This window comes from Lactuca saligna, chromosome 9 (genome assembly GCF_052625555.1).
Source record: "Lactuca saligna cultivar CGN05327 chromosome 9, ASM5262555v1, whole genome shotgun sequence".
NCBI classification, from domain to species: Eukaryota; Viridiplantae; Streptophyta; class Magnoliopsida; order Asterales; family Asteraceae; genus Lactuca; species Lactuca saligna.
Window position 1 is genome coordinate 148,181,878 of NC_136425.1, and position 12,986 is coordinate 148,194,863.

General features: G+C 35.5%; 2 protein-coding genes and 1 long non-coding RNA gene across 3 annotated transcripts; 1 reads left to right on the plus strand and 2 right to left on the minus strand.

The window, feature by feature from the left end:
* Window positions 1-2,849: 2,849 nt before the first annotated feature.
* Window positions 2,850-5,567, minus strand: LOC145015621 (uncharacterized). The gene is made up of 2 exons (XR_013665981.1): window positions 5,444-5,567; window positions 2,850-3,245 (listed from the first exon to the last, which is right to left on the minus strand). It is a non-coding gene; the product is annotated as an uncharacterized LOC145015621 (long non-coding RNA).
* On the minus strand, window positions 3,578-4,669 carry LOC145015620 (ethylene-responsive transcription factor 3-like). Its single transcript, XM_078974089.1, has one exon. The coding sequence runs from the start codon at window positions 4,363-4,365 to the stop codon at window positions 3,718-3,720; it is 648 nt and encodes a 215-aa protein (XP_078830215.1). The 5' UTR covers window positions 4,366-4,669; the 3' UTR covers window positions 3,578-3,717.
* A 1,090-nt stretch (window positions 5,568-6,657) lies between the features above and the next one.
* LOC145016806 (uncharacterized) lies at window positions 6,658-9,131 on the plus strand. The gene is made up of 4 exons (XM_078975008.1): window positions 6,658-6,733; window positions 6,826-8,372; window positions 8,459-8,581; window positions 8,676-9,131. The coding sequence occupies exons 1-4, from the start codon at window positions 6,658-6,660 to the stop codon at window positions 9,129-9,131; spliced, it is 2,202 nt and encodes a 733-aa protein (XP_078831134.1).
* Window positions 9,132-12,986: the final 3,855 nt, after the last annotated feature.

The following is a 12,986-nucleotide window of genomic DNA, read 5'->3' on the forward strand; positions in this document are numbered from 1 at the left end:
TCCAAGGAAATGGAAAGCCATGACAATTAAGGATTTACCCTAATTGTAACACTATATAATGATATTATTCTTGACAAAAATTGGCCACTAGAGAGAGAAACAAAGGGCTAGCCGATTTCATGAAGTGTAGAACTCTCTCAAGTTATTCTAAGTGTTTTGATGATTGTGATTCCATTTGAGGCTTCCACACTATTGGGGCTAGGCACTCAAGCTTCATGAAGACTTTCTACATCAAAGAGGTATGTATTCTATCTTGTTACACTCATTGTTTTGTATGCTAGATTAGGATAATACCTTGGATATTCTTATTGCATGTATAATAGAGAAAACATAGATCCAAGGTATTTAGGGTTGCATGTACACTTAGGAGTGTTAGAATGCTCAAAACCCAACATAAAGACCCAGAGGCTGAGCTTGACATTTACAAATGGGTTCACAAGGTGTATTTTCTAGAGACATGGAAAAAGGCTTATTCTTTTAAGGTGGAGCCAATTAAGGGTAGATCCATATGGCCCAAAAGTGAATGTCCCACAAAGCTAATCCCTCCTCCACATCGCACTCAGGTGGGAAGGCCTAAGAAAAAGAGAAGACAAAGTGAGGGTGAAAGGTTAAGCAAAAAGCAGAAGGCAAGTCAAGGTGATGGAGTGAATGCTGCACAAGAAGGAGGTTCCCAAAAACCAACAAATGATGGAGTGCAGGAGCTATCAAGGAAGCATATCAGTGTTACTTGTAGCAAATGCAAGAACAAGGGACACAACTCTAGGACCTGTAAAGGGCAAGGTGGGAATCAATCCAAGAAGTAATGTGTCATGCATGCATGGAGTTTTCTGTGATTTTGGTTGGTTATGAAAACTTGGTTGTTATGTTTACAATATTTTGTTGAAAATTTTTGGTTGGTTGTTATGAAAACTTGGTTGTTATCTTAGGTATGGTAATGTGTCCCTTTTGGTAATGTTTAGAATCTTTGGTTGTTATGTTTAGAAACTTTGGTTGTTATATTACAAATCTTAATGAAATGTGCATTTTGGTTATGTACAATTGGTTCTAATATATATATTTTTGTAACACATTCATACCATTTCTATTCATATGTTAATTCTTATACATTCATACCATTTTGGTAAAACATTCATTACACTTGCATCATAAAATTGTACATATATCATTATCATCATAAGTCACTACAAACTTGATCACATAAAATTACAACAAAATGACCAAAACACCCTTCAGAGTATACCCCTACACAAACCAAATATAAAAGAATACAATCACAAAGAAAAACCAACTTCCAAACATGTACATTTTCAGCTTCAAATTATCATCCTTCAATGCTCTGACATTTGCCACCAAAATGTTGTTCTTGCATATCAGTCCATTGCATTGATCCTGTAGCATGTTCATACCTCTAACCGACTCATTGCACCGTTCCTGCACTGAATTCAAATTTCTTAGCAGACCAGGTATGATGGCTTTAGACCTAGCATACATTGGGGGATCAAGCCACCCGATAAACCCACAAACGGAATCATTCATAGGGCATGCAAAAAATCTCCTTCCTGGATTCAAAGGGGTCCAAGACGTTTTCACCACAACAACTTTTCCACAAAAACATAGCACCATTTTTGTTGTAGCGGAGCTCAAGAAGAAGAAGGGTAGAAGAAAAGAGACGTTGGGGAAGAAGATCGCAGGAAATGGGGGTATTTAAAAGGAATTAATCCAAAAAAACGTTTATGCAAAAATGGTCCCTGACATATGAAATGACGAAATTACCCTCACGTGTGAGGCACGTGAGGGGGGCTTAACAGTTCCAACTTAACGGGAGTTAAGTCCAGGGACCAAAACCACATAGAAACCACTCCAAAAGGACTATGGTTCCAAAAAACTCGTGGTTTGGACTAAAACCCCAAAATTTTGCATACCACAGGGATCATTTTTGCAATTTACTCAATTTAAAAATACTTTATACTTAAATGAAGTGGTCGTAACAACGTTGATGGCTAAGACATTTGTTGGGACTATCTAATCGGGTATTGGAAGTAACATGCTAATAAGTCATATCTATAACGTTTTTTTTTTCAAAACAAATGATATTATGTGAATGTGAATGCTTGATTGTAAAACAATTTAAACATGTTCCTACTTTTTGAACATGTTCATCATTTTCCAAGAAGTTCATCAATATCAAACATGATAATATTGCATGATTTTATGTTTCAAAGTTTTTCAACTAATTTCTAAGATTAATATGTTCATGATTTTCCAAAAAAAAAGTTTTCATACTATAAAAAACAGAGAAAACATACTTTTGTTTGTGCTAAAGAAAAGCAACATGTGATTAAACTTATCCATAGGATTGTCGAAGGAAATTGTTGAAGTCGTGTTTGAGAATGACAACATCACCTTAAACAGAAGGTACCATTTTGAAAATAATAATGTATTTTGGAAAATACCAGCTTCAACATTAACATCCAAGATAGCACCTTCAGAATTTATAAAAAAAAATTCATTTTATTTTCACAATTCATGATCCTATTTTATTATTTTTTAAAAAGATAGTTATTATGTGATGTGAGAATTTTTTATATGGTCAATGCCTTAACGGGGTTATGATTAAACTTTTATCAAACATGCTTTATTTAACACAATTCACATATATTATTTTAGTTTTTAAGTGGAGTTTCCTCTATTAAACAAAATTATATTGGATCTTAATAAATGATAAATTTTAAAGTAGAACAAATACTGTCATAGAATAAATTCTAAGTTCTAGCTACATAGATCAACTTTACAATCATGGAAAATACACAACCAAAATCAACCCAAAATAAAGTTCCATCTTCAAAATGAACACTCAAAGTTAACAATCAACTCTAAATATATTTAATGATACTTATAATCTATATAATATATTTGAATACCATAAAGTCATAAACTTCTTACAAAATAAGAAAAAAATGGCTTAAAAAGGAAATAATATCCCTAATAAACCTCCTATATTCGCAAAAGAGGTGAGGGGTGACAACACATTTAGGACATTTCATTACACCCTACTTGTCTTGCTGTAGTTTCCGACATAACCACCTCCTATACAAAAAGACTCATCCTCGAGTCTTTGTAATCCCCATTGATGTCATATATGTAATCACCTCGATCTTCTTCTCCTCCCATGGGTGTCATAAACAACATTGATGTCACAAACAAGATGCATTCATCAAGATCCCCCAAACACCTTGTTCTCAAGTCTTTTAAAGAATGAAAACGAAAGGATTACCAAAATATTCCACGACATTTCAAATTTCTCTTCTTCAAAACAAAACAAACAACACTATATAGAATGTAAAGCAATAGAAAGAGCATATAGCATGGAGATAACTACAGTTTCTAACACAAGAACTAGCAAGAACAGAGATTAAATCAAGTATATAAGCATAGAGCAAAGTCAAAGGAAACAAATCGATAGTTACTTTGAGAAATCGATCCTCCATTTTTAGATTAAGCAGAATGACAAGAAGAAACATTTGACATCAAGAGAGTTATCAGATTTTATAAGCTTACTTAAGAAATCAAGAACAGCTTGCTCACAACATCATATTCATTCATCAGATAAGGCTCACTTATATATCTTAATGAAGGCTTAACCATGTCAAATGTAAGAGAAGACATTTTTCTGCAGAAAAATATAAAAAAATTGAGACATCAAATAGATGTTCATCCTCAAAGACGAAGCTCTGTGCAGTGAAGGTCATCGCCTATGGGAGAATCATCAACCGGAGGTGGCATGTTTAAATCGAAGGGCAGCATGGTTTTCTGAAACGAAGAAGAAGCAATATCCCCAGCATCTTCTTCATCAACCACAACAGATGAAGAAGAATCGCAGTAATCGCAACAACTATCGGTGGCCGCTGGTTGCTTCTGAGGGTGATGTACACGAGGTAATACAACATCCGCCGTCGTCAGCGGTCTTGGGCCACTGAAAGACTCCACGGTGCTACTCATACCGCTACACGTCGGCCTCTGAGGTACGATAATTTCGTGCTCCGGGGAGTCAAAGAAAGGATGGCGATCGTTAAGGTTTTGTTGATGTTGCGCCGTTGACGCAATCGTGAAGGGGAAATTCGTCTTCGCTTTAGCTCCACGGAGGGTCCGAGCTGCGGCGTCGTAAGCACGAGCAGCATCCTCCGCCGAATCGAAGGTACCAAGCCAAACCCTGGCCTTCTTCAATGGATCTCTAATTTCTGCAACGAATCGACCCCATGGTCTCTTTCTCACCCCTCTAAACCTAATTTCTGTTCCCGATCCCGATCCGACGGTCACCGGAAGTGCCGCCTTAGACGCCGCAGCTCCTCCTTTGCCGCCTCGCATGACCGATCAAATTCTTGGAAATGAAAAGAACAAACAAAAGGGTGTTGACGATGGATGAAGATTACCAAAAAACAGTTGATTGAGACTCTAATCTCTAGATTTCCCCCTTATGTTCTTGTCGATTTCCTGTCTGCGTCTGTGAAACGCAAATCGAGATGGATTTCGCGTGTTGAATCTCTGGTCTTCTGGGGTTAGGGTTTACGTTTGCTTTTTCCTATCGGTCGTGATATGAACCCTAATTTGGAGGTTCTGCCCCCTTTCCCCCTATTCTTGATTTTCAATTAATTTTCCATTTTTAATTATTGTGATTGGAAATAATCGAGGCGTATTCTAAAAGACTAAAATACCCTCGTCTTTGTTTTGAACAAGGGTGGCACCAATAATTGTTTTCTGGTTGCAACAACTTTATCCATTTTACATTAGATACTCTTTAAAAAAAAATCAAAATACCATTGTTTTCGTTAAATTTGTGTGTAAATTGAAGGGAAAAAAATTATAAAGAACTGCAATAAATTTATATTATTTTATGGGTTACGTATTTTTAATTTTTTAGTAATTATATTTTTATAAACTTGTTATCTTATCTAGTACATATTTGTCTAAAATCATCAACAATTAATTTCGTTATTTGTGATGGGATTTTCTAATACGTGCTCTAATGGTATATATAAGAAGTATTAATTAATCACAATTATTATCATAATTAAATGTTAAACACATTAATTATAAGAAAGATTACCATAATTAAATATAAAATTCATTAATAATCTCTATAATTAATGCATTTCACATTTAATTATAATAATAATTATGATTAATTAATATTTCTTATACGTGCCATTGTGATACATATTAGAAAATCCGATTTGTGATTCAGTATTTCACTAAAACAATTTAACTTATATATCCATTCAAAAGGTTATTCTAAGACTTAAGATAAGATTATACACTTTTAGCTAAAGCATATTAAAGCATAAAAGTGATAAGAGATTTACATAACGAACATACATTTACTCCCATATACATACTCCTAATTGTTTCACTTTCGTCATATAATTCACAAATGCTTCAAACATACCTTGATTCTTTGATTTTTCTATCATCAAAATGGAAGTCGTTCGTCTTCACAAAAGCTTTTTACAAATTGTATTTTTATATGCTTGCAAAATTCAACAATTCAAATCACTCACCCTCTTTCTAGAATTTGATTCATGTGAACATTCTTTATGCACATATATGACAATCATATATAAACTTTATCACTCAACATGGATTGCTTTTTTGCAGATAAACGAAATACACTTTTAGTGAAACCATCTTTACCCGCGTATACTTTTTTTTCATACTTGTGAAATAACTCATACGATGAAATATCTTTGACACGTTATTGGGGTAAATCTTTAAAATGTTTTAAATGGATCAACCCCACATGTAAATGCAAATCCATGCCAAAAGAGATTTATGATATCATGCAAACCACATTTTTTTTACCGACAGGTTGTTTAAAGAAACAATGAATTTACCTGCAGTGAAAATTACCAACAATAAAGAATGAGGCATACTACACTTTACTATATTATATACAAAATGAATTACATTGCATTTGTCCGGAAAAGTTAAATCAATAATATTATTGATAGCATGACAGAGTGACACTCCCACTTTTGAATAATAACCCACACCATAATTTTGATCAAAATTCCAAGATGTTGTGAAATGCATGAACATGTAGTGAATATATACATAATGTAATAATGTGATGCGAATATGTATAAAACATGGTAAAAACACATCCAACCCACAGTTATCAATAGCGACCATAGCGGTTGCTATAGCGAATAACGAGGTGTAGTGGCCAACGACCGCTATGGAGCAAATAGCGACAGAAAGCGGCCAATATAGCGACAGGTGTGTGTGTGTGTGTTTTAAATAAAAAGCTGAATAAACGTATTAGGGTTGAGTTGGCGACTTACGCTAACTTAAAATCAATAGTCGTTCGCTACTTCGCCTCCCCCCTCTATGCTTTGGACTTCCGCTACCTCCAAATCCTTGCGACCACCTCCAACGAACCCCACCAGCGAACCCCTTCATTATTCTGGCGAGTCGGCGATTTCTCTAGCTTCGAGCAACGTTTTCTCCGACGACTTCAGGTCCGATTGGAAGATTTTGCAATTTTTTTTCTTTTCTGTTTTCAATTGGTTTTGTTGTTAGACTTAGTATTACTTTGGTTTGATGATTAGGCTTAGTATTACACTTCTAATTCATGTTTTGATCACTGCTACTTTCTTAAAAATGGTTAATAAAAGGGAAACTGATCCTGGATGGGCTTATGGGACAAAGGTTGAAGGAAATAACCAATGTGTGCAATGTAATTTCTATTCTTTTGTGTTAAGAGGGGGGATTACAAGGCACAAGCACCATCTTGCTGGTGACACCGTCACGTAGCAAAGTGTTCAAAAGTCCTAGCTGAGGTAAAAGCTTTCTATAAAGAAGCTTTTGATAAGAAGAAACAAGCAAAAGAGGCAATGAATAACATACCACACTTTGATGATGTTGTGGATCTAGATGAAGAAGTAGATGATGATGAATTGAACACTCAAAAGAGGCATTGCCCTATTTCATCTTTCGGATCAACCGCAACTAATAAAAACACTAAAGGGCCTATGCATGCGTATTACAACCAATCTGAAACAGGGGGTAAGAAAAATGGGCGTTTGGTTGGAACTCCACAACATAAAGATGTCCAAAAAAGTTTAAGAGCAGATGCGGTCCAAAAGTTTTTACGTTGGATGTATGATGCAGGTGTGGCATTCAATGCTGTGACATACGATAGTGTAGGGCCCGCAATTGAAGCGATAGCTAGACATGGTTGCGGTATGAAACCACCTAGCTATCATGAGGTCCAAGTCCCGATGTTGAAGCTTGAAAATATGCACACTAAGAAAATTATGTGTGAAAATGAGGCTAAAAAAACAACATATAGATGTTCCTTAATGGCAGATGGATGGAGGGACAGAAAAGGAAGTGCACTCATAAATTTCTTAGTGAACACTCCCCGGGGAAGTATGTTCCTTGAATCGGTTGGTGCATCTAGTTATTCACATACCGGTGATAACATGTTCATTTTATTTGACAGTTTCATAAAACAAGTCGGCCCGCGTGATGTTGTTCAAGTTGTCATAGATAGTGCTAGCAACAATGTTTTTGCTGGCAAGCTTGTGGAAGAGAAATACCCGTACATCTATTGGACTCCTTGTACAACGCATTGCATAGATTTGATATTTGAGGACATCTTCAAATTGCCACATTTAAAAAGGACACTTGATAAGGCAATCACGGTGAACACGTATATTTACAATCGTACTTTGCTACTTAATATGATGAGAGAGTTCACTGGGCAAAAGGACATGGTGAGGCTCGTAAAGACTCGATTTGCCACAACTTTCATCACCCTAAATTGTTTTAAGGCTAACAAGAGGAATTTTAAAAAAAAAATGTTCACTTCTGAACAATGGAACAGAAGCAAGTTTTCAAAGTTGGATGGAGGCACGCACACGGCAAATACTATATTGACGCCTAACTTTTGGAACAATATAGATATTGCAGTAAAAATTGGTTGTCTGTTGTTAAGTGTGCTTCGGTTAGTTGATGGAGAGAGAAAGCCTCCAATGGGTTACATATATGAGGCGATGGATAGAGCAAAAGAGGCGATTGCTGATGCTTTCAAAAACAAAGAAGATAAGTATGCAAAAGTCTTCAAAATCAGTGATAGGAGGTGGAATTGCCAATTGCATCAACCTTTGCATGCTGCTGAGTATTACTTGAATCTGGCCCTGTATTATGAAAATCCGAATGTGGAAAATGATGATGAAGTGATGAGTGGATTAATGTCGTGTATTCATAAATTAGCATTGAATGAGGACGAGGAGATGAAGATTCATGCCGAGCTTCCAATATACCGAAGTGCACAATGGATCTTCGGGAACCCGATAGTGAAGAAAATGAGAGTAAAAATTGCACCAGGTAAATAATATAAAAATAATATACTGCGTATAATTATAAATTTTAACATATCTTTAATTCTTTATATTAGTTTGTTACTAAATTAGCGGAGTGGTGGATGCAATATGGAGCATCAACCCCGGCATTAAAAAAGTTTGCGGTCAAGGTGCTAAGTCTTACTTGTAGCTCATCAGGTTGTGAGAGGAATTGGAGCGTATTTGAACATGCAAGTAACTCGGTTTTTTTGAGTTTAAGTATAGATATACTTTGTATTGTATGATTATAATTTTTAACTTACTTTTATGTAGTTACATTCTAAGAAAAGAAACCGGCTAGAGCAACAAAAGTTAAATGACCTTGTTTATATCAAGTATAACCGGGCTTTAAGAAGGAGGTACAATATGCGTGATACGATTGACCCAATTATATTGGACGATGCAAATGTTATAGATCCAACTGAGTGGCTGATGGGAGGCGAAGAAGAGGAGGAAGATGCCCCGGTCTTCGAGGGTGAGAATTTAACATGGGGTCAAGTTGCAGATGCTGTTGGGGCATGTGAGCAACCTTATTCTACAAAAAGTAGGAATAGGGGGGCTGTTGACAAGTCCGCATCGAGCTCCAGAGGAAGATGTTTAATAGACGAGGATGATGAAAATAACTTGGGTGAAGAAGAAAATGATGTAGTTGCTTATGAAATTTTTGAGCCATCATCTATTCAAGATGATGATGATGAGCTTGTCTATGAAGATCTAGATGATCTTTGATTTGGGTTTTTGAGTTTAGACTTTAGACTTGCCTTTTGTTATTTATGTTTAAAAACTAACTTGGTTAAGTTATTTATCTAGTTTAATGGTTTGTTTGCTTATTTATTGGTTATAATAGCTATAATAGTTACATAATATATATTTTTAATATTTGTATACCTATCGCTAAATACGAAATAGCGGTCGCTATTTACCGATATTCGCTACGTAGCTTATAGGTGTCCCATCGCTATATACCGCTATTCGCTATCGATAACTATGATCCAACCTAAGCACATCCAACTTGTTGTACAATGCTTCGTATACTTAACCGTTCGAACATTTGGAAAATCTTCTGGACAGCTTAAAATCATCACATGCTAGACACTTTTCGACTACTTTATGTATCTATTATTTGAGTTTTGTGATTCAAACCAAATTTGCAACTTGAAGTTGCAAATTTTCACTGAAATGTCCACTTGGTATAGCTACTTGCAGCCAAATAGCCATTTTCTTTAGTGATTTCTTTGAAGACAAAGCTTATGTTACTCAATTTTGGTCACTTGTAAGTGATTTATAACCTATATTTTTTTTTCTTTTTTGAATGCTTAATTAATAATACAAGTCGTGTTTGTTTCTCCCCATGGATGTAGACCATATCCTGATGGTGAAACTATAACGACCAAACCCAAAACATTTAATTAAATTAGCTTTCTAGAATATTCTTGTTAGATAAAGGTTGTTGTTTCTTAAGATAATTCCTTATGTAGCTCCTAGTATTTTTTTCCTTACCTTGTATAGTTCTTAGTTATTTAAGTGTCATGTATCTCTCTGTAAAAACACACATTACAAATTAATATTATTGTTCTCTAATTCACCTTTTATTGGTATTCGAGCCGTTTACCTCAAACAAGTCGATCCTTACCACCAACCTTCCAATCGACTGTTAATGGCAAGCAAACCACAATTGATTCAACACACTCCCTCAACCCACTTTCCAATCTATAACACCCGGGTTCTGATTGTGTTTTCCATTTTTTGGTTGGTGGTTTTTAAGTCCAAGGAAAAGTAGAATCAATGAACAAAGTAGGAGACACGAATGAAATAATCACCATTTTTCAGGATTTAGCATGGAGACATGGGGTGCCTCTGTTTATTTAGGTGCAACTATTTTGTCGTATACAAATGTGGGGCGCCCATGCCCATGGGTTGGTGTCATTTTCTTGGGATTTAGGACTATTTAAGTGCATGAATCCCTAGAGTTTTGTCATTTTTAGCATCACCTCCCCAAGAACACCTCTAATGAAACCCTAACATTCATTGAAGTGTTTAGAGCTCATCCTTTCTCCTAAATCCAATTAATACTCTTTTGGCAATCCTTTGGTGATCTAAGTGAAGGAATCAAGAAAGATTGTTCAAGGAAGCTTTTTATTTGAAGTGATCAGCCTTTTTATCATTTCTGGACCTTAGTAAGTCATAACGATCCAAGCTTTATTGTATTTCATCCATGGATCTAGGAGTTAGTGGTATTATTGGTTCATTTTGATGGGTTTTAGTCCCTTTGTGGCTTGTTCCGTTGGAGTTTAAAGGACTCCATGAGGTTAGTTTAGATTTGATCATTTGGTGGAGTAAAGATTGCATATAAGAACTCTATTTACTCCATACATGAAGAATAGTGAGTTTTTGGAGATTTCATAATTTAAGGTTTTAGATCTTAGTTTTTTGGAATGTCTCAAATGGTAAAGTTGGAAACTTTATCCATTAAGACATTAATGAGAATCAGATATGACAGTTGGAGTCTTTGACTTAATGGTTTTAGTCGAAAATAAACATGAGATATGCTAGGGCACGACACACCTTCTGGAGGCGGTGGTGTGCCTCTGAGTTTTTTTTGTTTTGTGTTGGATTTATCTGGCAAGTCGACTATTTTTCCTTTAGTGGGCGTGGGGTGGCCTAGAAGGGAGCGTTGGGTGCCTTTTAACCAACATGTTGACTTTTTGACTTAGACTAATTTGATATTGGGTCAGACTTTAGGGTTTTGGGTTAGAGACTGAGGTTTGACCCTTATTTGGTGTCAAGGTGGTACATGAGACCGACCTTGCTAATATTCATTTGCGGTTGTGATTATCTAGATTTTTTGACATGTGAATCTTCTCACTATACTATATAGGACACTAGGTGTCATAGTATGATAGATTGTCTTTGTGACTTTTGCATGAAAGACTATGGTGGTACCATAACACTTATATGAAAGACTACGATGGTACCATAACACTTATATAAAAGACTATGGTGGTACAATAGCACTTGTATGAAATACTATGATGGAACCATAGCAATTACATGAAAGACTATTGTGGGATCATAGTAGGAAAGACTGTAATGGTACTATAGCAATGAAAGTACGTGTAAGACTATGATGGTATCATAACATTCACATTGGTATGTGGTATTTTGGGGAACTCACTAAGCTTTGTGCTTATTGGTTTAAGTTTAAAATGTTTCAGGTTGTTTTGGAGACAAAAGAAAGGGCGCACCTTAATTGCATTGCATCTATTGCTATATTTTTTGGAGGCTTCCATATATTTGATTTTAATATTTTATGACTATAGTTTTTATTATGGTTTATCAAACTTAAACAAGTGGTTTTTTTCAATCTCGAGAATGAGATTGGAATGACTATCTTTGAATTAAAAATAAAAGATGGTTTGAAATCTAGGACGTTACAAGTTGGTATCAGAGCCTTAGTTTGAGGGATTCAGACTAACTTTGGGTCCATCTAAACTCAACCTAAGGATTAGGAGATTTTTGGAAATTGTTTTTCTAAAAAGTTTATTTAAAAGAGAAAAAGGATGCGATGAGTGCAATCAGACAAAGATCAAGTAAGTAATTCCCATAATATCTATACATGTTTGATATGTTGGTTATGCTATAATTGTTGCATTAGTGTCTAAGCCCATAACAATATTTGGTATGTACTTGACCCGGTTGTGCATGGTCCTTTTAGGTTGCCTTCACCAAAGCAACGGGATAAGATGACTTGTGGAGAGAAAGAGAGAGAGAGAGAGAGAGAGAGTAAGAGAGAGAGGTTATTATGGTTTATTAATATAGTATATGAATATTATATTAAAAGAGAAATCATATAGTTTAACTAATATTGATCAAGAATTAATTAAGAATTAATTTTGTGGCTAAAAAGATTAGTTAAATAAGGGGGACTGGAACTATCAATTATAAGATAATTGAGTTTGGGCTGTGATTCCTTATGGATATAAGGGGGGACGAATTTTAGATTGAAATCCCACTCTAATTTTGTCCATGGGGCCTTATTCCAGAAGGTTCTTGAAGCTGCTTAAGGCCTAAGTCATCCAATTAGGGTTTTGACTGAAACCCTAGCAACCCAACTATTTAAGGGACCCCAGGGCTAAAGATTCCGGCTACCCAAGAAACCCTAGAGTTACTATAGCTGAAATTGTGCCTCTCTCCTTCTCTATTCTAAATCATCTTCTTGCCTTGGTGTTTGTAAGCCATTAGAGGTAGTACACTTATGATACTAAGCTCTTGAAGATTGAAGATTCTTGTAACTAATGAAAGGTATCATCTAAACTTCTTTTATTATAGAGCTCGTTTTTCATAGTATGCTAGATTAGGGTTTGCAAGCGTTGGATAAATTTGCATGTAAAATAGAGAAACCTAGATCCAAAGCTTTAGGGTTTTGCATGTGCACATAGGATGTTCTTTTAATCAAAACCCATCAGTGGTATCAAAGCCTTGCTTGGTTTCTATTGTATTTAATACATGGTGTATTTGTTCATTACTAAAAACTGATTTTTGTGCTATCTTCTTGACAGACTCATCGAGCCCTATGAGATACTC